The 26,286-nt window shown below is 39.6% G+C and overlaps 1 protein-coding gene across 1 annotated transcript; it reads left to right on the plus strand.

The window, feature by feature from the left end:
• The first annotated feature begins 17,017 nt into the window (after positions 1-17,017).
• On the plus strand, positions 17,018-21,660 carry LOC142843619 (cytochrome b-c1 complex subunit 7). Its single transcript, XM_075961256.1, has 4 exons — positions 17,018-17,137; positions 19,466-19,537; positions 20,764-20,930; positions 21,454-21,660. Exons 1-4 carry the CDS (start codon positions 17,119-17,121, stop codon positions 21,529-21,531), a joined length of 336 nt encoding a protein of 111 aa, XP_075817371.1. The 5' UTR covers positions 17,018-17,118; the 3' UTR covers positions 21,532-21,660.
• The last annotated feature ends 4,626 nt before the right edge of the window (positions 21,661-26,286 follow it).

Here is a 26,286-nt window from a genome sequence, read left to right on the forward strand (position 1 = left end):
CTGTTTTAAAAAACATCTCTTCCATGACAAAAGACCTCCAGTGATGCAAGTGAGTTCATTTTCTGTTGGTCATTGACTGCTGGGTTTGCAGAGACTCCCTTGGATAAAGCTGCTTTCTCATTTGCAAATGCTTATCAATTGTAGATAGCTTCAGAGTTAAGGATGCTAGCTGCATCTAATTGCAGCCTTGTACAGGCTGCAAGTTTCTAAGGGGGTAAAGCGGTCTGAGCCACACACACACACACACACACACACACACAAATATCCTGGATATTATAATATTTGTACTTTGTGCCTGCAGTCTGTGTCTTCCAATATCTGGAATGGTCTTTCTTTTATTTTCAGGCTTTAAATACACCACCTATCCTCTCTGTTGTGTTTGAAATGTCACCGTTTTGAACTAAAGTCCTCAGAAAGAAGGGAAAAAAATGTATCCCCATGTTAAAGACTCTTTAAAACTATGGATTGCTAAGATGACATGGTGGTTAAGAAAACTTCAGAACCCAGAATCCACACTGAGTTACTCACAAACACCTTTAACTCCAGCTTCAGGGAATCAGACCTAGGATACCTGCATACATACATACAAACACACACATACACACCTTCTCTCACCCACATGCACACACATACACATAGACATTTACACAGACACACAAACACGCAGACATGGCCTTTGAGAGAAAATGATGCATGAATATCAGTATGGCCGTGATTAACAATAAAGAAGAACCAGATCTGTATTGCCCTGGTAGTACTAGGTTCTTTAGACACTGACATTGTCTTGAGTAGCTAGCTGCACAGAACACAGGCATTCACATAGCCTTTGGTGGTAATAGGAGTCCCAGATAGCAACTCAGATTCTGGTGGCTTTTGGGTCACAGACCCAGATATGTCCCAGTCATGGCCCTTTACAGAAAACTGGGACCAGACAACACCATAGTCCTTTGTGTAAGGAAATACAGGCCACCAAGTTTAGCCTGGACCCAGTGGCAGCTTGCCCTTGGATACCAACAGTGCCACAGGTTGTGGCCTAGACCCCAGTCATCTGTGTGTACTTCAGTGTTACCATGAGCCACAGTCATCAACATAGGTCTCAGCTGAACTAGGACCATGGACCCAGACATGGTTCCTGGTAGCATCTTGGGTCCAGATGTCACCATGACCCCAGGTAGCAGCACGGGCCACTCGGATTGTCATGACATTCATAGTAGTATCACCCTTGGAAACCCATTTGATCCCAGGTCAGAGCCCAGACCCATGGTATTGGCAAGGCCTTTGTTAGTGTCATTAGCCTTGGACATTATCACAGACACTGGCTGTGGCAGAGTCGTGGACCCAGACATGACCTTGGCAGCAGCTCTGGCAAAGTCATCATGTTCCTTGGTTGGCATCTAAAGTCCACTCATGAATATGACCCCAGTGGTGCCATGGCCATCAGATAACAAAGTGACCACAGGTGGTAGCCCAGACTCTGGACATTCTTGTTGTCATTGATATCAACATAGACTCCAGCTGCTGTAGGATCACATACCCTGACATGGCCCTTGGCAACAGACCAGCACCTGACATCATCCTGGTCCTTGGTGGCAAGCAGGCCACCAACATTAGCCTAGTCCTCAACATGCTCACTTCTTCAGATCTGCCACTTAGCATAACATTCAAGCCTGTCTACTTCTCTTTCTCTCCTATTTCTCCACCATATACTTGTTCATCTTCAGGCTGCTTTGTTATCAGGTGGCCCATGAATATAAACACCACCGATAAAAACATTGATAACTTTAAGTATACAAATAAGTCATTTAACACAGTAGGCTCACTATTAACTATTTAACTAAATAAAATGAATCTGTATGTATGACAAACACAGGAACATTTACACTGTTGCATTCCTAACAGGTACAGATTTGATACAACCCTAATGTACTGAAGTGGGGAGTAGATAAATAGAAGTGCATACAATGGAATAAAAGTAGCAATATAAAATTATCAATTTAACATCATGGTTTAATCCAAAATTCAGAGGGAAGAAACCTTGAATCAAAAGGGAATATAACATGTGACTATGAAAATCAATGCCATATTAGCATCACACCTTAGATATTTATAACTTCTCAGATATGCATAAAAATGATGCACCATCTTATGGTAAAAAGTTGGAGAAATGAATTCGTAAATTGTTGGCACAAATACATACCTGCAAATCCAATGTTGATAATCATCTGGAAGATTTCAACACTCTAAAAATTGAAGAAAATCATGTGTTTCAAGTAAATTTGTGCTAGATAGCTTAACATTGGGCAACATGCAAAGCTAATTCTAGTATCATTGTTTTCAAAATGCTTACTACTAGGTAAAGGCAATATATGTGATATACTGTGTGATGGATGAAATACATAATATTACATATAAAAATATATGGAACACATAGGGTTTATGGAATAAGTTCTATGCCAGGGAGACAGAGACCCATACTGGAGCACTGGACTGAGCTCCCAAGGTCCCAATGAGGAGCAGAAGGAGGGAGAACATGAGCAAAGAAGTCGGGACCACAAGGGGTGCACCCACCCACTGAGACAGTGGAGCTGACCTACTGGGAGCTCACCAAGGCCAGCTGGATTGTGACTGAAAAAGCATGGGTTAAAACTGGACTCTCTGAACATGGCAGACAATGAGGGCTGATGAGAAGCCAAGGACAATGGCACAGGGTTTTGATTCTATGCAATGTGCTGGCTTTGTGGGAGCCTAGCCAGTTTGGATGTTCACCTTCCTAGATATGGACAGACGGGGGAGGACCTAGGACTTACCACAGGGCAGGGAACCCTGACTGCTCTTTGGACTGGAGAGGGAGGGGGAGAGTAGTGGGAGGAGGGAGAGAAGGGTGGGAGGAGGGGGAGAAGGGTTGGAGGAGGGGGAGGGAAATGGGAGGCTGGGAGGAGGTGGAAACTTGTTTTTTTTCTTCCTTTTCTCAAAAAAAAAATACCGAAGAAAAAAGTACATTTGTCAAAATCAATTATTAATGGTGTAATTCTTTTGTATTTTTTAGAGATCAATGATTGTGGTTAGCTATATATTCCTTTTATGTAATAAATTCTAATAGTGTGGATATCTGAATGTATTTCACTATTTTTTTTTTACTTCTATGACTGTCCTAAGCATACTACAATACTGAACTAAATTATTTAGAGATATCATCATTCCATGTAATACCATAACCTAAAAACAATAAAATTTCTTCAAACAACAAAAAAAGAGGGATATAATGTCATTGATGGATTTGGAGAACATTATGCTAAGTGAAAAGCCAGGTAGAAAGTAAAACTGTAAGGTGTGCTCTCACTTATATGCAAAGTTTTAAAAAGTTGAATAAATAGAAAAAGAGAAGAACTGTGGTCAATAATAGTATATCACAGAGAAAAAAAGAAGATATCTAAGTTCATAGTTTTATACATAGCAAACAATACTACAAAATTAATGCACTGTATTAAAGCAATAGTTAATTGATTGTTATGGTAAGTTGAAGAGATTTTAGGTGTTTTTTTAATGCATACACTGTGTCTATGTAAAATACTGATATGCAATATTACCATATATATGTAAATAAAAACAAAATAGTGATCAACTTAAGCATATACCATAAGTGAACTTAAAAATAAAAGCAAAATTATACAAATTCAAATAAGATTGTTTGCCTGAGTCCTTGGTGTGTTATGAATTGATCATATAGTGCCAAAAGAGAGTATGAGAGGAAATAAATCACTCCATTGGCATTTTCAGATGTCATGACAGTTGTCTAAATGTGTATGCACAACTGTAAAGCTACAAACAAGAGGAATTTTTCAATGTTCAAAAATATTATTTTATTTATGTGTGCGTACATGTGCACATGAATGTATGTATGCTTACCTCTCTTCATGCAACAACACTTGTTCTCGGATTAGAAGACAATGTGATGGAGTCCAGTTTCTCCCTCCACTATGTGGGACCTAGTTAAGCCTAATGAATAAACTCAGGTTATCAGGCTTGGCAACAAAACACGTTACATGATAAGATAGCTAATTGGTCACAGCAGAATCACATTATTACAATGGGACACAGTTTCAGATTCAACCAGAATTTAGAGGTAACATTATCAATTTGTGTTGCAAGGAAGGCCCTATTGTTCTTCTCAGCCACCAGGCTTGCTTAGTCCTGAAGTAACCACACAGAAACTGTATTAATTAAATTACTGCTTGGCCCATTAGCTCTAGCCTCTTATTGGCTAACTCTTACACCTTGAGTTAACCCATTTTTTAAATTAATTATTTATTAAAGATTTCTGCCTCCTCCTTGCCACTGCCTCCCATTGCCCTCCCTCTCCCCCGGTCAAGTCCCCCTCCCTCATCAGCCCAAAGAGCAATCAAAGTTCCCTGCCCTGTGGGAAGTCCAAGGACCACCCACCTCCATCCAGGTCTAGTAAGGTGAGCATCCAAACTGCCTAGGCTCCCACAAAGCCAGTACATGCAGTGGATCAAAAACCCATTGCCATTGTTCTTGAGTGAGGTAAGCCAGACCCAAAAAGAGGAACATGGGATGTTCTCACTCATATTTGGTTTCTAGCCATAAATAAAGGACATTGAGCCTATAATTCAGGATCCTAGAGAAACTAAATAAGAAGGAGAACCCAAAGAAAAACATATGTTAACCTTCATCAGGCGATGAAAGGAGACTGAGACAGAGTCCCACATTAGAGCACCGGATTGAAATCTCAAGGTCCAAATCAGGAGCAGATGGAGAGAGAGCACGAGCAAAGAACTCAGGACCGCGAGGGGTGCACCCACACACTGAGTTAACCCATTTCTATTAATCTGTATATCATCATTTGTCGGTGGCTTACCGAAAAAGATTCAGCATGTCTGACTCTGGTGGCACCATGGTAGCTTTCCAACTCTGCTTTCTTCCTCCCAGAATTCAGTTCCAGTTTCTCTGTCTACCTAAGTTCTGCCCCTATCAGGCCAAGGCAGTTTCTTTATTCATTAACCAATGAAGCAACACACAAACAGAAAAGACTCCTACACCCAACTTGGGAGGACCTGGTTGATGAAATTACTCCAGTAATGTAAGTACATCCCAAAGTGACTGTTTTACTGACATTTTTTTACTCATCTAGTAAGTTTTCAATATTAGCAGCATGTTTATTTTTTATCACTAGTGATTTTTAGAAAATTCCATTAGTGTTTTTAATTGTTCTATTATCTAAAAACATCATATGTTTACTTTTCCAAATAAAATTAGAGATTTATGGAAACATTAAGTAGTTTTATATGTTCACATAAAATAAACTTATCTAACATGAAAAGATATAAGACTCCACTGTAAAAGCATGCTGCGGTAGGCCACTCACATTATTCTAAAATTATCTTTTCTTAAAATTTTATTATTCAGCTATAATACAATGACATCCTAAAAATTGCAGGCAAATGGATGGAACTCAAAAATTCATATTTAGTGAGAAACCCAGACCCAGGCAGACAAACACAATATGTACTCACTCATAAGTGGATACTAGATATAAAGCAAAGGATAACCTGACTACAATCCACAGGTCCAGAGAAACTAGGTAACAAGGAGAATCATAAGAGAAACACATGGATCTCCCTGGTAAGGGGAAATTGATGAGATTTCTTGAGTAAACTTGGGGCAGGGGGTTGGTAGAGTGTATGGGATTGGTAAAGACATCATGTGAGAATAAGAGAGTCGAGTTGGGAAATGGATGAAGTGGGAGAGCAGTGAAAGAGATATCTTTATAGAGAGGACCATTATGGGGTTATGGTGAAACCTGGTGCTAGGGAAGTTCCTAGGAATCCGTAAGAATGACCCCAACTAAGACTCTTAGAAATAGTGGAGAGTGTGCCTGAACTGGCACACTGTAATCCAATTAGTGAATACCCTAACTGTTATCGCAGAACTTTCATCCAGTAACTGATGGAAGCAGATAGAGAGATGAGCAACAAACACCAGACTGAGATCAAGAGTCTTGCTGAAGAGACAGAGAACGGATTATATGAACAAGAGTGGTTAAGAGTATGAAGGGGAAAACCACAGAGAAAGTTGGCCAGAGCTCTTGGGAATTCATATACTCTTGACTAAACAGCTAGGGACCCTATATGGTATCTACCTAGTACCTATCCTTGTGACCAATAGTTGTATAGATTTGTCTGTTTGAGGGAGCCCCTGGCAGTGAGACCAGGATCTATCCCTGATGCAGCAGCTAGCTTTTTGGAGTACCTTCCATATGATGGGTTGCTTTGCTCAGTCTTCATGCAGGGGGAGGGTCTTGGTCCTGCCTCAACTTAATGTGTCAGTCTTTGTTGACTCCCTGTGGGAGGCTTTACCATTTCTGAGAAGTGGATGGGGGTGGATTGGATAGGAGAGAGAAGAAGGATGAGAGGGAGCAGGAATGGTGGTTGTCATGTAAAAATTAAAAAAAAAGATGTTACACAAGCCCAAGCTGTGTACCATGATATGACAATCTTCATGTGACAAAAACATGTTTTTCCATAGAGCCATATAAAGGATAGCTTAAATACTTAATTGAATAACAAGAGAAAGCAATAATGAGCAATCTAAGGTGAATTCACTCCTATCCTCTACAACTGAAAGAAGCATAAAAATTACACTGAAAGAACAATTCCATGTTTTAAAGAAATTGAGGACACAAGATTCTTTTGTCTTGGAGCATCCTCCCAAGATCTCAATATTCTCCTCACAGGACTCCATTTCTGAACTGTGTTTTGACAGGACATGACTCCCAGTGTTCTCTTAAGAACACACTTCCAGTGATCTCACTTCCTTCCCTCAGGCTATAAATCCTAAAGGCTTCATCACCTCCAGAACAGTGACCAAGCATTAGATTCATGGTTACAGTTGTGAAAGCAATTAATATTGCCTAATTATATATTTAAAATTGTCTAAGTGACCACATTTATATTTTGTATTTTTTCAGTCATTTTTTCTTAAAAGCTAATAATATACAATATTTTACAAAATGCTTAAAAGGCTATCATAGTAGAACCTATGAAGATAGTAATGCTGAGAGTTATGAAAACTCTGGAGTCTCAAATCAAGCAGTCTCAGAGTGCTTGGCTTTTCTAGCCAGCCAGCAGGGAGTTTCCCCCAAATCCAACCCCATCATCCACTGGCCCCACCAAATTATTAGCCACACTCCACTCCCAAGGTGGAAATCTGAAACACAGCTTGTTCCAATACTGAGGGGACTTAAGAAGTAAGTGAACAGTCATGCAGTGGGATACCCCAGTCATTAGAACCTCCACAGTGGAATAAAACCATGGGCCCTTCCACCAACTCTCTCAACTTTTCTAGTCACCCAGCAGGAGGGTTTCTTTCAGGCAGACTCCCCCAAAACCCAACCATGAATATTGAACCCTGTAGGCTACTAGCCCCATCCTGCCTAAGAGCTGAGAGCTTGCTACAATACTGAGAGGACCAAGAGCATACAACAAAACTATGGGGACCAAAAGAGAGGACCATGAGAGTAAACTAGGAGAGACAACCAAGAGATCAGGCTTATGGAGACCTCAGAGGCATTCTGAGACAGACATTGACAGTACAGTGTATACAAAAAAAAAACCCACAAACCACTCAGAGAGCCACTGCAAGGATTGAACCACAACACAAAGACACTGCTGGCCTCATTTGGAGAGAAGGGTAGGCACCAATGCAAGAATTCAACCAACAACCTAAAAAGCAGCATGGTAACACCAAAACCCAGTGATCACACAACTGGAAGACTTGATCATCCTAACCCAGAAGAAGCAGAAGAAAACAACTTTAAACATAACTTTATGAAAATAACGGAGACCATTAAAGAAGAAACAAAAATATCCCTTAAAGAAAGAGGAAAAGACAAAAAATTGGAAAAAATAATGAATCCTTCAAAGAAAACCAAGGGAAAAAAATCAGACAGGTGAAGCAAACAGTTCAAGACTTGAAGACTGAAATAGAGGTAATAAAGAAACACAAACTAAAAGAATTCTGGATATGGAAAATCTGGGTAAATGAACAGAAACAATAGAGACAAGTATAATCAACAGAATATAATAGATAAAAGAAAGAAACTCAGGTGCTGAAATACTATAGAGGAAATAGACTCATTAGTCAAAGAAAACATTAAATCCAACAAATTCTTAACACAAAACATCTAGGAAATCTGGGACACCATGAAAAGTCGAAACTTAAGAATAATTGGTTAGGAGATGAAAAAGAACTCCAGCTTAAACACACAAAAAAAATATATTCAACAAAATCATAGATCACTTTTTCGACCGAAAGAAGGATATCCCTATGAAGGTACAAGAAGCTTACAAAATGCCAAATACAAATACAATACAAAAAAAGTCCCTCACCAACAGCCCGCCTACACTTCCTGGTCATCCTACAGGGACTATACTGCCCGGTACCTCCTCTCTCTTCCTATCCCATCCAGCTTACATTCAGATATCCCCACCCCCTGTCTCCCTCCCCCCCTCCCTTCTTTGGTGGCAGAGAGCCTCCCTGCTCAGCCTGCTTGGGCGCTGGGTCCTAACCCAAAGCGGAGGGTAAAGGGGAGCTCGGTAGCTCCTTTGTCCCAATAGCCTGCCTGCAGCAAGCAGGGTGGGCCCTTTGTTTGCGAGCTAATCAAGCAGCACGGAGTTTCGATCCGGGCACCTAGTGAAACATCATTGTGGTGAGTGAGTGCTGCGGCACCCGGGAATAGCCCGCCTACACTTCCTGATCAACCTACAGGGGCTATACTGCCCTGTACCTCCTTTCTCTTCCTATCCATGCAGCTTATATCCAGATTCCCTCACCCCCTGTCTCCCTCCCCCCTCCCTTCTTTGGTGGCAGAGCGCCTCCCTGCTCAGCCTGCTTGGGCGCTGGGTCCTAACACAAAGCGGAGGGTAAAGGGGAGCTTGGTAGCTCCTTTGTCCCCATAGCCTGCCTGCAGCAAGCAGGGTGGGCCCTTTGTTTGTGAGCTAACCAAGCAGCAAGGAGATCCGATCTGGACACCAGGAGAAACATCACTGGGGAGTGACATCACTGGGAAGGTACATCAGTGGGCAAGAAGACCTGATCCTGTAAAAGAAGATCCATAGGAGAATATTGGGAGGAAGAGATGGGGAGACGCCAATGCAAGAATTCACCCAACAATCTGAAAAACAACACGAAACCACCAGAAGCAAGCGACTTCACAACAGGAGGACATGAACACATTAATAAAGAAGAAGTAGAAAAAACTGACTTCATGAAAGTGATTGACACCATTAAACAGCATATAAAAAATGCCCTTATAGAAATGGATGAGAAGTATAACAGAAAGTTGGAGGAATTGAGTAAATCAGTGAATGATACCCTAGGAAACCAAAGAAAAACAATCAAGCAGATAATGGAAACAGTTCATGACTTGAAAACTGAAATGGAGACAAAGAAGAAAACACAAACAGAGAGCCGGCTGGACATGGAAAATCTAGGTAAACGAATAGAGACTACAGAAACGAGCATAACCAGCAGAATACAAGAGATAGAAGAAAAAATCTCAGATTCTGAGGATAACATAGAGAAAATAAACGCACTGATCAAAGAAAACAGCAAGTGCAACAAACTCTCATCACAAAACATTCAGGAAATAAGGGACACAATAAAAAGACCAAACCTAAGAATAATTGGAGTAGAAGAAGGAGAAGTGCAGCTCAACGGTCCAGAAAATATACTTAATAAAATTATAGAAGAAAACTTTCCCAACCTGGAGAAGGATGTACCTATGAAGGTTCAAGAAGCATACAGAACACCAAATAGGCTGGATCAAAAAAAAAAAAAAAACATCCCCTCGCCATATAATAATCAAAACACAAAATATACAGAATAAAGAAAGAATATTAAGAGCCGCAAAGGAAAAGGGCCAACTTATTTATAAAGGTAAACCTATCAGATTTACACCTGACTTCTCTATGGAAACCATGAAAGCCAGAAGGTCCTGGATAGATGTACTGCAAAAACTAAGAGACCATGGATAGAAGCCCAGACTACTATATCCAGCCAAGCTTTCATTCACTATAAATGGAGAAAACAAAATTTTCCAGGATAAAAACAAATTTAAGCAATACGTAGCCACAAATCCAGCCTTACAGAAAATAATAGAAGGAAAATCACTAACCAAGGAGTCCAACAAAGACCACAATAACTCAGACATCTAGAGACCCTTCACCAGCGCAACTCAAAGAAGGGAAACACACAAACCCTACTACTAAAAAAGTGACCGGAGTTAACAACCACTGGTCATTAATATCACTTAATGTCAATGGGCTCAACTCACCTATAAAAAGGCACAGGCTAAGAGATTGGATACGAAAACAGGATCCAACATTCTGCTGTCTACATGAAACACACCTCAACCACAAAGACAGGCACCTACTCAGAGTAAAGGGCTGGGAAAAGGCTTATCAAGCAAAATGGACCTAAGAAACAAGCAGGTGTGGCCATACTAATTTCTAACAAAGTTGACTTCAAACTTAAATCAATCAGAAGAGATAGAGAGGGACATTTTATACTCATAACAGGAACAATTCATCAGGAAGAAGTCTCAATCCTGAATATCTATGCTCCTAATATAAAAGCACCCACGTACGTAAAAGAAACATTGCTAAAATTCAAGGCAGCCATCAAACCGCACACACTAATAGTAGGAGACTTCAACACTCCTCTCTCACCAATGGACAGGTCAATCAGACAGAAACCTAACAGAGAAATTAGAGAATTAATGGAGGTAATGAAGCAAATGGACTTAACAGACATCTATAGATTATTCCACCCAAAGAGGAAAGAATATACCTTCTTCTCTGCAGCTCATGGAACCTTCTCGAAAATTGACCACATACTCGGTAACAAAGCTAACTTACACAGCTACAAAAAAGTATTACTAACCACCTGTGTCTTATCAGACCATCATGGATTAAAGTTAGAATTCAACAACAATGCTACCCCCAGAAAGCCTACAAACTCATGGAAACTGAACAGTCAACTACTAAACCATACCTGGATTAAGGAAGAAATAAAGAAAGAAATTAAAGTCTTCTTTGAATTCAATGAAAATAAAGAAACAACCTATTCAAACTTATGGGACACTATGAATGCAGTCCTAAGAGGAAAGTTCATAGCACTAAGTGCCCACTTAAAGAAAACAGAGAAAGCACATATTGGAGATTTAACAGCCCACCTGAAAGCTCTAGAAAAAAAAGAAGCAGACTCACCTAGGAGGAGTAGAAGACTGGAAATAATCAAACTGAGGGCAGAAATCAACAAAATAGAAACACAGAAAACAATCCAAAGAATCAATGAAACAAAAAGCTGGTTCCTGGAGAAAATCAACAAGATTGACAAACCCCTATCCAAACTAGTAAAACAGCAGAGAGAAAATTTGCAAATAAATAAGATCAGAAATGAAAAGGGGGACATAACCACAAACACAGAGGGAATTCAGAGAGTCAATAGATCTTACTACAAAAGCCTGTATACCACTAAACTGGAAAATGTAAAAGAAATGGACACTTTTTTAGATAAATACCATTTACCAAAATTAAACCAGGACCAGGTGAATGACTTAAATAGACCTGTTAGTCGCGAAGAATTAGACGCTGTTATCAAAAACCTCCCTACCAAAAAAAGCCCAGGGCCAGATGGTTTCAATGCAGAATTCTACCAGAACTTCCAAGAAGACCTAATACCTATACTCCTCAATGTATTCTACAATATAGAAACAGAAGGGTCATTACCAAATTCCTTTTATGAAGCTACAGTTACTCTGATACCAAAACCACACAAAGACTCAACCAGGAAAGAGAATTACAGGCCGATCTCACTCATGAATATCGACGCAAAAATCCTCAACAAAATACTGGCAAACCGAATACAAGAACATATCCGAAAAATTATCCATTATGATCAAGTAGGCTTCATTCCTGAGATGCAGGGCTGGTTCAACATACGAAAATCTATCAATGTAATCCAGCATATAAATAAACTGAAAGAAAAAAAACCATATGATCATTTCATTAGATGCTGAAAAAGCATTTGACAAAATTCAACATCCATTTATCTTAAAAGTCTTGGAGAAATTAGGAATACAAGGGTCATACCTAAATATAATAAAAGCTATATACAGCAAGCCTACAGCTAACATCAAATTAAACGGAGAGAAACTCAAAGCCATCCTGCTTAACTCAGGAACACGACAAGGCTGTCCACTTTCGCCATACTTCTTCAAGATAGTGCTTGAAGTTCTAGCAATAGCAATAAGACAACATAATGGGATCAAGGGGATTCGAATAGGAAAGGAAGAAGTTAAACTTTCATTATTTGCAGATGATATGATAGTGTACATAAGCGACCCCCAAAACTCCACCAAGGAACTCCTAAAGCTGATAAACAGCTTTAGTAATGTGGCAGGATACAAGATCAACTCCAAAAAATCAGTCGCCCTCTTATACGCAAAGGATATGGAAGCAGAGAGGGAAATCAGAGAAGCTTCTCCATTCACGATAGCCACAAACAGCATAAAATATCTTGGGGGTACATCTAACCAAGGAAGTGAAAGATCTATTTGACAAGAACTTTAAGGCATTTAAAAAAGAAATTGAAGAGGATACCAAAAAATGGATGGACATCCCTTGCTCTTGGATTGGGAGGATCAACATAGTAAAAATGGCAATTCTACCAAAGGCAATTTATAGATTCAATGCAATCCCCATCAAGATCCCATAAAAATTCTTCACAGATCTGGAGAGGACAATAATCAACTTTATATGGAAAAACAAAAAACCCAGAATAGCCAAAACTATCCTATACAATAAAGGATCTTCTGGAGGCATTACCATCCCTGACTTCAAACTCTATTACAGAGCTACAGTAATGAAAACAGGGTGGTACTGGCATAAAAACAGAGAAGTCGACCAATGGAATCGTATAGAAGACCCGGATTTTATCCCACAAACCTATGAACACCTCATTTTCGATAAAGGAGCTAAAAGTATACAATGGAAGAAAGAAAGCATCTTCAACAAAAGGTGCTGGCTTAACTGGATGTCAACCTGTAGAAGAATGAAAATAGACCCATATCTATCACCGTGCACAAAACTCAAGTCCAAATGGATTAAAGACCTCAATATCAGCCCGATAACACTGAACCTGATAGAAGAGAAAGTGGGAAGTACCCTACAACAGATGGGCACAGGTGATCGCTTTTTAGGTGTAACCCCAGAAGCACAGACATTAAGGGCAACATTGAATAAATGGGACCTACTTAAACTGAGAAGCTTCTATAAAGCAAAGGACACTGTCACTAAGACAAAAAGGCAACCTACTGACTGGGAGAAGATCTTCACCAACCCCGCAACAGACAAAGGTCTGATCTCCAAAATATATAGAGAACTCAAGAAACTAGACTTTAAAAGGCTAATTAACCCAATTAAAAAATGGGGCACTGATCTGAACAGAGAATTCTCAACAGAAGAAGTTCAAATGGCCAAAAGACACTTAAGGTCGTGCTCAACTTCCTTAGCAATTGGGGAAATGCAAATCAAAACAACTTTGAGATATCATCTTACACCTGTCAGAATGGCTAAAGTCAAAAACACCAATGATAGCCTTTGCTGGAGAGGCTTTGGAGGACGGGGTACCCTCATCCATTGCTGGTGGGAATGCCATCTTGTGCAACCACTGTGGACGTCAGTGTTTCGGTTTCTCAGGAAATTCGGGATCAACCTACCCCTGGACCCAGCAATGCCACTCTTGGGAATATACCATTGTTTTACAGCAGACTTCTTAGTGTACTGACTCTTAAATTTTTCTGTCTCCTTTTCCTCTATCTTCTCTGAGCCACAGGCATAGGAGCTGTGTTGTAGATGTATCCATTGAGGCTGATCTTTCCACAATCTGGTGATTCCTGCATTGTATCCAGTTGTGGTTTTCTGTGATGGTCTCCATTTACTATAAAGAGGCTTTTTTTTTTTGATGAAGGTAGTAGCTGCATTTATCTCTGGGTATAAGGATAAGATTTAGAATGTAGTTAAGTAGTTATGCTGGTCTAATAAAGTGGTGGTAGTGAGTATTCCAGTCTTTGCAGAAATACCCAGCCAAGTCAAAATTGAGAATTAATGTGTTTTAAACCACTAAATTAGAATGTGGTTTATTATATACCAGAGTTCTGTGTTGTATCAGATATCCTGAAAGACTACTATGAGTAAAGTAACTAAGTTGATGATTGCTCAGGGCCAGATATAGTGTCTTTCCTATTATTTATTAACTTGATATTTAATGTCCTAAAATACATTGGTTAATGTGACATAAATGTGTGAAATGAATAAGCAAAGAAACAGTCTATGTCTAAGAATGACAATTCACCTTTGTGAGCAATCCGCTCAGTATCGTAGGTTAGCTTGGGACTAAGGCAATAGCTTAGTCAGCCAAGTGCTTCTCACACACGAGGACTTCAGTTTAATCCCCAGAACCCATGTAATAACTGAGACCTCCAGTGCACGTATAATCTCAGTGCTGGGGAGGTGGAAGCAGAAAGCTCCCTCAGGCTTGCTGGCCAGCTAGTCTTGTCCAAATTGGTGAGCTCCAAATTCAGTGAGAGATCCTAACTAAGCTAAGGTGAAGAGTGGTTGAGAAAGACATTAAGCTTAGACCTCTGGCATGCAGACACCTGCACACATACATGCACACATATTGACACACAAACACATATACACGGAGGCATACAAAGAATAGGTTAGTTGTGCTGCTGTAGTGGACAATCCTAAAATTTTAAACAATTTAAAACCATAACTATCTGTTTCTTGAGCATATCTATCTTGAGATTACAAGTGGTTTAATGGAGCAGATTGATGCATCCTAGATGTCTTCATCACGACTGGGGAGTCACCAGTCTTCTAAAAGGAAAAGAAATGTTGAAGATTACTCTTTAAAACTTGCTTTTTTTGTGGAGGTGGGGGGGCACCAAAGGATCACATATATGTGTCTAAAATTTAAATAGTCAAAGTAATGTAATCTCTATGACAGGAAGAAAGAAAAATTTTTAAAAAATATTAAGATTTATTATAGTAATTTGCATGTATATGTGTGTGAATGTATGTTCATACATACAGAAGCCAGAAGAGGACATCAGATCTCCTAAAGCTAAGAGTTACAGATGGTGATGAGCTGCCTGACATTGATGCTGGAATCTAAACCCAGGTTCTCTGGAAGAGCAGCAAGTGTTTGTATCCACTAAACCATTTCCCCAACCCCCTAAAACATGAACACCAAACCCTAGGCTTACTGCCTATAAAGCTGGATTTTTTTTTTACTATATTGGATATCTGATACTTTAACATACCTTGACATATGATCACTCCGATGCTGAAACTTGTCAGGATGAAGAGTTTAATGAATATCCTTTGCAAAGCAATGTGCCAGTATATATAAGTATCTGTTTTCCTATCTTTCAGACTTCATGTTGACCATTACATACACTCTTAGAGCTGAGGGATATATGGTATCAGAAACAGAAGGGAAGAAAGGTAGCATAACTGTAGAATCCATGACTAAAGCCATTAACTAACACTTTGAATTCATAACGGTACAGGTTATAACTGTCACAGGTTTCAACTTAAGACTGGAAGGCAGCAGGGTAAAGACAGTTGAGTCATGGTCAAACAACGGTAACATCACTTTCCCCGTTTTCTGTCCTTATTTTATGTGTTAGATCTCACCTGTTGGGGCTAAGACCTTGAAATATACAGTCTATGTACTTGCTCTGCTTCTGATATTACATACATATTCTAAAATATATCTTAGGCTTAATATATATATATATATACATATATATATATATACATATATATATATATATATATATATATATATATATATATATATATATATATATAGTTTTAGGTGAGTGGGTGGTGATTGATCCAGAATGGAGTCAAATTCAGTATGTAGACAACTACAACCTAGAACTTGCAGTGATCCTCCTGCCTCAGCTTACTGAATTCTAGGATCATAGGCATGTGCTCCTGCTTTAAAGTTAATGTTTGTAAAACTTATCTGGCCTAACTTTCTACTAAAATGGTTTGATATAGATCCTTAGGTGGAGAAAGTGAAGCCTAGAGGTTTAGTTTTCTGGGATTAGTTGCGCAGCATATGATCCTAGAAATAAAGAAGCCTATATTTGAACATGGATTTCTCAATTCTAGAAAAGAAAAAGTAGACTCATCCCAGTTCATTGAATTCATTGTCTTTGGTTATGATCATTTATGTTGTCTAAACTTCCTGAGACTCAGCTTCTCTCTCCAATACTGAAGTGTGTGAATACAGACACATTTCTGTACCTGAAGAGCCCAAATCTATGGATTCAGATTGGGGAGGGATATTTGTGTATTGAACATGTATGTACATTTTCCTGTGTTATTCCCAAAATAATGCAGCGTGACAGTATTTTATATCCTGTTTTAAAGGTAATCTAAAGGTGATTTAAAGAATGCAGGAGATGTATGTGGATTGTATTAAAACACCGCACCATTTGACATAAGGAATTCGGGCATCAAAGAATTCCTTACTGAATTCCTTCCATACTGAGGACTGTGTGCCTGAAAATCTTCTACCACATTACCTATCTCTTTTATTAATATCGTAAAAGTACCTTCCTGTAACAAAACCTTGAATAACATCGTCTCCTAATATCTCGGTCACTGTTTTTCTTATTGTATCAAAGAAAAAAAAAGTTTCTTGAAACAGAGAGCGCAAAATCATCAGCCCAAAGTAGGGACTTCACTCAGTCACCTAAGCCTTCCGCGGGCAGTCAGGGCTGCGCCTGCTCGGGCGCCCGCCCCTCCCCGCCCCGCCCCTCCCCTCCTTCCCCGCCCCTCCCCGCTCCTGCTCCGCTCCACACACTCGAAAGTCTGCAGGACGCCTGCGCACGAGCCCTCCCCCTCCCTTTCCTTCCCCCTCCCCCGTCCCCCAAGGTTTGCTTGACGCCTGCGCGAGAGCCCCGGGTGTCCTCTAGGACTTACCCAGAAGGCAGCGCTTCGATCTCAGGTCATCATGGCGGGCAGACCTGCTGGTAAGTGTCTGGTCTTCTCTAGTGGATGTCGCGGGGCGGTTTTCAGTCCTAGCATCTTGCTCCCCTTCTGCTCTAACAAACTAGTCACTTTGAGGGTAAGGGACGTGGCGTCCCAGTCCAGCTCCAGCTCAGGTTTTGCTGAGCCAGGCCTGGCCAGCCTGAGGTCTGGAACGGGACCTCTGCGGAAGGAGCCCTCCATGGCTGGACAGCGGGTCCGGACTCCTTCCCCTCGGCCTTAGGACAGCTTGGGGAAGTGAGGAGGTGAGTGGAAGTCTGCCGCCGTGGACTAAGGGAGCCCTTGGAGACAGACACGGTCCTCTGCACTAGAAATCCTACCTTTTTCATGCTGGTGACATTGATCGGAGCAAATAGCTCTCTGAGCTAGTCCCCACGAACTTTTGCCAAAATTAGAGGAGATTAGATAGGTTTATAGCTTTAGCGAGGTGTATCTGGAACATGGGCTGCAGAGCTGGAACGACTTTTTTATTTCTTTTTTTTCTGTAGGCTTAGAACCAATTTGTCGTGGGATAGAATGCCAGAATATTTAACTAATTCACTCTTTGCCCTCTGGCGCTTTAAGTTGGAATAGCTTTTAAAAACAATACTGGTACCTTTCTCACAGTCCCTAGAAATTGTGAAGGTCACCCACTTGACAAAAATTTAAAGAATGGTACTAAATTTAAGGTATTCTGCGTCGGTGTTCGTGTCTAATACTAGAGACCTGATTTCAATATAGATCAGATTGATTCCCTTCCGTGAGCCTGCTTCCTTTTCTGCAACATGCTTTTAACCTAGCTAATGTGGAAATGGTGAGCAGAGTAGTGCCTGGCACATTATAAGTGTTAAATTTAATCGTTATTATAATTACTGCTGTGTTTACAGTTTAGCTCCTATGTGTTTGTTTTTAGATTTATTTTTAATTCTTTAAATTTTATGTTTGAATTTTTTGAGCCAGTCTTGAATTCACTGTATACTGAAGGATGACCTTGAAGTTCTGACCCTCCTGCTTCCCTAAAAATGCTGGAATTGCATGAATACACCACCACACCCATTTTACGTCGTGCTGGTGCTTGAACGCAGGACTTTGTGGTACATGCTATACCAACTGAGTGATTCGCCCTTAACTGTTTTAATTTTCCCTTAGAAACAATTTTATTTTAATTTCTGAGGTTGGAGGAAGCCATATAGTAAGGTGTACAAAGTCAGAAGGAGCTAATTGAGAACTTGCTTTTCTTCTTTGGTAAGAAACTAGCCCTAGCCACAATTTTAAAGGAAAGTTTAGACCATGAGAAGAGAACTCAGTTGATAAAATGCTTGCCTTGCAGTGCAAGCACATGCCTGAATTCAGTTTCCAGAACCCATGTTGTTTGTTTGTTTTTAATAAAGCCCGAGTTCCAGACCTGCCAGTTACATGGTGAGACCTGCCTGTCATGCTTTTAATGTTAGTGCTGGCGAGGTGGAGACAGGTGGATCTCGGGCTCTGATTGGCTAGTTATTTGGCAAATTTCAAGCCAGTGAAAGATGCCATCTTGTCAGACACTGTCCTGCTTCCTAGACCTCTTTGAGGGTACTTATTCATCAGGCTCAGCCTTGTTCCCCAAAGAATTATGAGTTGTTTTTGCACTGGTTATTTTGCTTGCTAGGCTTGAGCTCCAAGGCTGAGCTACATTCCCAATCCTTATTTTAGTTTTTCTTTGTATACAAGATCTGGAATTTACAATCTTAAACTACCTCAGCTTTTCAAGTGCTGAAGTTACATACATGCTCTGTTACAATAAATTTTAACATGGAGTATTCCTCCTTATTTGTGTTCAGTTAGCTGTTTGGGAGGAGGAAAATGGGCTTTTTTTACTAATCTATTGATTTTTAAATGATTAACTGATGTTATAAAAGTTTTTCCAGTAATTATATTTTTAAAATGATGGCCAAATAAGATTATGTAGACTAAAAGTTTTTGAGACTAGGACAGACTTGCCACCTAACCTGAACTCTCATAGCTTCACCCCCTTTAAAAAGAAAAATTTGTTTTTGCGACTACAAATGATAACAATGCTCCAGGTCTTTTTCCTGTCCCATGTCCTTTCAGTTCTGATAGTAGCAGGTCAATGCAGAGGGCCTTTGAACTTTGAGAACCCAAAGTGTTAGGAAGTATTTCTGTGAATATTAGGCACCTTTAATTTTGAGCTCACGGTTTTCTCCCATGATGTTGTAAGTGAAATTATGCAAAGGAATATTCTTTCTTAGGTTTATAAGAGTACGAGAGTTCTTTGGTTATTGATGTATTTTATTCATTCATAAGTATAGCAACTAACAGTGTGGTAATTATAGTTGCAGCATCAAGCAAGTGGCTGGATGGTTTTCGAAAATGGTTTTATAATGCTGCTGGATTCAACAAACTGGGTGAGTTTCTGTTTTCTGTGGTCCTCTTGTTGTTCCTGAATGCTGTGCTTTTTAAAAATTCTTATAGTTCTAAAAAGATGTTTTATTTTGTTTTTGTGTGTATCAAATTTAAAATTAAACTATTTTGAGTTTTTCATTTTTTGAAGAGAGGGCTAAAATTCTAAATGCTTTTTTTCTTTCACATCTTTATATGTTTTGTGAGCTTTCTTAGAGCTATCTAATTTGCTCTGATCTTCACTTTGTGGTCTAGAAGCTGAATGGAAGCATCGGCAGATCTTAGGGGGTCTTTAGTATAATTTTAAGTTCTTTATGACTTTAAAGGAGAATTTATTATGCAGGTGTGCCTGTGGAAGTCAGAGGAGGACTTCTAGGATGCAGTTCTTCCCTTCCTCCATGGGGTTAGGGATCAAACCTGGGTCATTAGCTTGTTCAATAAATACCTTCACCTGCCTAACCATCTCACTGGTCCTAGTTATTTAATATCTTCTTCATCTCAGAAGAGATGCGGTCTACTTGTGTTTTCAGTGGCAAAATACACATTTTAAATATTTTCTGAACTGGGTCATATGAAATAGGAATTTTATGATAGTGGTTTCAAAAGGCCCAGATACTCCTTCAAGAAATAACTCAGGTCTGAAATTCTTTTGGTTTCCATCTTATAGAGTGATTTGGTGCTTTTTCAGTCAAGTCTTGAGTTTTAAATCCTAAAGATATTTTGCTCTTTAGAAAAGAAAAATCCTGGGTGGAGGAGATGGTGATGACCTGAGTTCAGAACCCACATAAAAGTTGAAACAGGGTGACTGGAGAGATGGTTCAGAGGTTAAGAGCACTAATTACTTTTCCAGAGGTCCTGAGTTCAATTCCCAGCAACCACATGGTAGCTCACAACCATTCATAATGAGATCTGGGGCCCTCTTCTGGCCTGCAGGCAGACATGCAGTCAGAATACTGTTTATACAATAAATAAATAAACATTTAAAAAAAAGTTGAAACAGTAGCACAAGCAGCTATAATCCCAGTGTGCCAATCTGGGAAGTTTGGAGGCAGAGACATCTCTAGAAGTTGGTGGGCTAGCTCTTGCAAGGTGGAGAGACAAGAACCAACACCTTAGGTGTTATTCTCTGAGTTCAAGGCCAGTCAGGACTACATAATGAGACTTTTAAAAAATCACTTTTTAAAAAAAATGGAGATAGCTGTTTAATCTGCTTTTTCCGTTTCTATCACAGGTTTAATGCGAGATGATACACTACATGAGACTGAAGATGTGAAAGAAGCCATAAGAAGGCTTCCTGAGCATCTTTATAATGACAGAATGTTTCGAATTAAGAGAGCCCTGGACCTGAGCATGCGGCATCAGATCTTGCCTAAGGAGCAGTGGACAAAATATGAGGAGGTAGAGCAGGTTTGCTTTGTCTAACAGTGTTTATCACTCAGCATGCAGTCAGAAACAGGAGAAACACTCATTTGTACAGTGCTTTAGTGTTCTCCAACTCATCCTACATAAGTAGCATTTCAGCAGCTGAGTGAGGTGAGCTGAAATGACTTTGAAAATCACTAAGCTAGTCTTTAGTGTGGAAGGCCTGGGCTAGATTCCAGGGGTTTTTTGTCTTGAGGCTTTTTTCCCCTCTACTTCAGTTCCTTCTCTAATGCAAAGAGTTTTAGTTATATCAAGACCCCTGAGTGATCTTCTAGTTCCTTGCATGGATATCGTTGAAACCTGGAAAACTTATAGGCATTGTTTTTTCCCCCCCTGGTACTCCTCCTCCTAACTTCCTCACTGCATGATCTTTGTGAGGTTTTACAGTTAAAAAGCACATAGTTCCTAGAAGTTTCAGATTATATTTTCTTATGCTATACGCAAAAAAAGTTTATAATGAATTTGAGGTTTAAGACCATTATTTTTCTTCATTCCTTAGGACAAATTCTACCTTAAACCCTATCTGAAAGAAGTTATTCGGGAAAGAAAAGAGAAAGAAGAATGGGCAAAGAAGTGATCTGTGGTTGAGATCTGTGGATGTGCCTGGTCTCAGCCTATTTTTATGAAGTTGTTTCAACCTGAATCACAATTTAAGAATTATTTGTTCTGCAGATGCCTCATTTTAAATAAATGTGTATTGAAGCCATTCTTGGAATTTTCTAATTTAATTGAAAGTCTTGCTTTTGATAATTAATGATTAGAAAGTCTTACTTTTGATAATTAATCATTTTTCTGACAAAATTTTTTTCAGACTTCTAAGATTTTAGTTGCTGCTTAGCTGCCTGAAGATGAGAAAGCCTGTTTTAATCATCTCTTCATTGGCTAGATAATCAACCAGGTTGCTAAAAAATATAGCATTTTATATAAGCTTAATAGCTTTAGACTCCCTTTGTCGGATAGTGAGACACTGGGAAGTCATAGCAAGACCTAAACTGCAGCTGTGAGATGAGGGAAGAGGCAACCAGCACTGAACAGATGGGCCATAGCTTCTAAAGTGACCGATGGGAATAGGGAAAGGTTTTCCAGGACTTGGGACACAGTCTTTCCTAACATTGTTCTCTAGATTTATTTTGCATCCTGCCATTTAGAAAAAGTATGCATTCCAAGCTGGGCTTATATAACTTATCTGTGTATGTATAGATTCACATGCTCCTCTCTTAATATGTGGATTAGAAAATTAAAAACACCCCCCCCAAACAGGCATTAGGAAGGTAATAGGGAAAAAACACAAAGATAAATTATATTTCCTTTAAATGTTTCTTTAAGTACTAGGTATTGAGCTAGACATAGTATGCATGCCTTTAATCATAGCACTCAGGAGGCAGGGCAACCTGTTTGTTGTACATATTTGCAGGACACCCAGAGTCACACAGACCCTGTCTCAAAAACACTAAAAAGCAAAACAACAGAAAAACCAACTGTGTACTAAAGAGCAAAGTTTTCAAATCATAGGTTAATTTAAAAATACAAGTAAGTCACTGCTGCTATGACTTGTGAGGTTCTCTGGTGGAGGTAAGAGCTGGAACTGCTGTGGGCAGGACAGGAGGAGGAGTTTCTGATGGGGATCTGCAGAGACCAGATGGAAGAGTGTCAGGGTCTGGTGTCAGCCCGGATCCTAAATTATTTCTCTTGACCAGACCCCAACATAAACTATCTCTCTTGAGTGGAGTGGAGGTGCAGGAATAAAGACACAACTCACATGGCTATATCAGGAGAGAGATTCTCAGAGATCCCTCCTGAAACCTGAGTTCACATTCTGAAGAATTCCTTGCTTTAGTCTCCAAACAGCCTTATATATAAAAACATAAACTGAGGGGGAAATTTCATTATCATTCTGTTTCCTAGGTAACCAGGTGAATGGTTTTTAGTTACGTCTACATCCACTTGTGCTTGCTGTCACATAGGCTGAATTGGCACCTTTTCAGGCATCCTCCAAACTACAGAGAAGGAGCAAAGCAACAACCTGATCCTTTGTTAGGGTAGCAACAGCCTGTCTGGAAGGTTATGTGATCACTTGAGGTGTAGCCTATGGCTTTAGAGCCTGGACACCATACCATATAGAAATATGGGCCTACAGAAGAGTAGGGACAGAGCTTTCTATTACATTTAAAATTCAGAAAACAAAATACAGGTACTTGTATATGCATTCCATCAACCAAAAAAAAAGTTCAAAAGACATTTAATGTTGACCTCTACAAAATAATCCTAAAAGAGATTTAAAAACCAGATGTGCTCAACATGGAGACATACTTGTAATCAAAATCCCAGCACTTGGAAAACAGATGGCAGGCTTTTTAGTTCAAGATCATCTGGGTTGTACAGTGAGACTGTTTGAAGAAACAAAGTATCTTAGAAGTTTTAAAATATTAGAAAGGTAGTTTATTGTTTATTAACAATAAAAAGCAATAAATTAACAAAACATAACAATAAAAAGGGTTTTTTTCCCCAAAAAAACTTCTCTCTGATCCTCAATTATATTTTGAAATTTGTCCTGAAAACTGTCGGTTTTCTAATGAGTTAGAGCCTTCCTAAAATATTTTGCTTGTGATAAAGTTGTTCTTTTTGGTTTTAGATTTTTGGGGTTTTGTTTGTTTGTTTGTTTGTTTGTTTGTTTTGTCTTGCCTTTGTTTGGCTTTTCTTCTTTTTCTTCTTTTCTTTTCTCGAGGCAGGGTTTCTCTGTGTAACAGCCCTGTCCTAGAACTCTGTAGACTAGGCTGGCCTCAAACTCAACAGAGATGTGCCTGCCTCTGCCTCCTGAGTGCTAGGAGTAAAGGCCTGTGTTGCTATTGCCAGGCTTAAAAGTAGTTCTTTAACATCCTTAACATTTAAGCTATTAAAGGAAAACTAAAGGCAATGCCAAGATGGACTTCAACAGATGAGGTTTTGACTTAATAGGAATGGGAGGTTCCAGACTAACCACTGTTGTTCAAGGTTGAAGATGTGGTATAACAATGGGGCAACCTCTGATTTGGAGAAGAGTTCCTCCCCAATCCAAGCTGCCAGTGTGCATTACTTGGTTACCGCATTCTAAATGAAAGCAAATAAATACAAGTTTGGGGGAACCATAGAATGCACTTACCGTTGTTTGTGTTTTTGTTCATTTGGGGTTTGGTTTGGTTTTGAAACAGGGTCTTCCTTACGTTGTTCTGGTTAGCCTGCAACTCACAGTAGACAGGGCTGGCTCCCTCTGCCTTCCAAGTGCTAAGATTAAAGCAGTGCACCACCACAACTGGCTTAATGTTTTCAGTGTTGTGAGTTACTATTCTGTTGTTTGTTGTGAGAATAAGCAGGATCAGGATTCAGATCACTGGGACATGGGGTAGATGGAAAGAACTTGTGAATAGACCAGTCCAATCCGGTCATTGGAAGAAGAGAAGCCTTTGTGTTATTGAAAGCCATCCTGTCTGCAAGTCACTGGGAAATCGGAAACAGCTGAAACCAAGTCATTCTGAGCTGATTCTGGGTTGGACCATATAAGCCTCAATCCTTTCACTTACTCCTTACACTTTGGAAAACCAACCTCTCCATCATTTGGCTCAACACTAAGATAAAGCTGATGATAAAACCTATTTTACTGTGATGTAAAAATGTACTCACTGTATTAATATGTCAAGGCCTTAAAGCACAGAATTATTTGAGGAAATGCCAAGTCCCATCAAAACCTAATAGCCTAGGCATGAGGGGATCACTCCTGCACCATCATTCCCACTGAATACCTGGTCCTGAATAAAGTTTCTATAGACTGAGATGAGAAAAGGAGGGACTGGACTTTTGTAATGGCTTTGATGAGGCTAGAACCCAGCTGGTTCCAGATTTTGCTGTTTAGACTAACAGTATTCTTAAACTTCAAACATGTCACATCCTTCTACTTTGCACCATTTAAAATCTCTTATTTGTTCGAAGTTTGAGATTAATCTTGTCTTTGAACATATGACCTTTCTAGATCTTTAAGATATATTTGTTACTGGGTTCTATTTTTAAAAAATTATTATATTTTACTATACTCTGCAAGTCCATCTAAAACAGAGAACTGTCTTAGGTTCCCTGCTGATTCACCCGTCCAGTTGCCAAAATGTGGGAAGCAGAGTAAATCACACTGGGACCTCAGACCCCAGATGCTGAACTACATTGCATACAAATACTTGATGATAGTTTTTGTGCATGACACCAAATTGTTAAGATTCTGTACTAACAATACTGATGACTTTTAAAATTCTTGAATCTTGAAATCTAAAGTGTACATTGCAATGATCTCATATCTATGCAAGGACTCCCTGTAAGGCATGTGCTCTGAATTAATTCTGCTAGTAGACTCATCCAAAATTCAAAATCCTAGAGCCAAAATAATCCTTCCAAAGTCACAGACCTGGTGTTCTTTAAAAACAGAAGTGTGCTGAGTGGCTTTGAAAATAAAAATAGTGTTTGGAATTAAAAGGCTAAGTGCCAGAGTTCTGCCTGTGCTCAGGTTCAGGTCCTGAGACAGGGAAGGAGTGTTGGTGCAATGAAGACTCTGACCACAAGGTGGAATGCACAAGAGTGGCCCCTAATAGCTCAAGTGGTCTTTAGACTTTAACAGAGTTTCTTTTTTTCTATCATGCTTACATGAACACTTTTGTTTCTTTCTCCTTTTTTAGCTTCTATTTTTGCCTTTTAAGAAATGTACCAGCTGGGCAGTGTTGGCACACACCTTTAATCCCAGCATTCACAGGAAGAGGCAGGTGGATCTCTATGAGTTTGAGGACACCCTGGTCTACAGAGCAAGTTCCAGGACAGGCTCCAAAGCTACATAGAGGAACCCTGTCTCAAAAAAAAAAACAAAAAACAAAAAAAACCGAAAAGAAAAAATAAATACATCATAAAAGTCCCTGCTGTTACCCTTTATGTTTCCCCAGACACACCTTCCCACCTACATAACCTCATTTTAGACATAGAGTTCAGCATTTCTGCAGGCTTAATCAGCTGGCAGCTACATGAGGTTACAAAGTTAAAAAATAACAGACATAGGTACATTGCTTTAAGGACACCAGTATTCAAACCAATTCTTTCATCTGTGTAAGGGGAAAACACTCTAGAAATTAGAACAGAGTTTTCAGAGAAACTTTGTTGCATGTTGCATGTGTCACTTAGAAAGTAAAATTAAAAACAACAACATAATGAGAGATCAAAAAGCACACAAGCTGCAAGAATTCAGCAAAGTTCTTTGCTGTCCTGTCCTGTGGTGAGAATCTATCTCCCAGTGCCCTGCACCAAGGAAACCCATTGGACAGACAGA

The sequence above is a fragment of the Microtus pennsylvanicus genome, chromosome 2, assembly GCF_037038515.1.
Source record: "Microtus pennsylvanicus isolate mMicPen1 chromosome 2, mMicPen1.hap1, whole genome shotgun sequence".
Taxonomy (NCBI): domain Eukaryota; kingdom Metazoa; phylum Chordata; class Mammalia; order Rodentia; family Cricetidae; genus Microtus; species Microtus pennsylvanicus.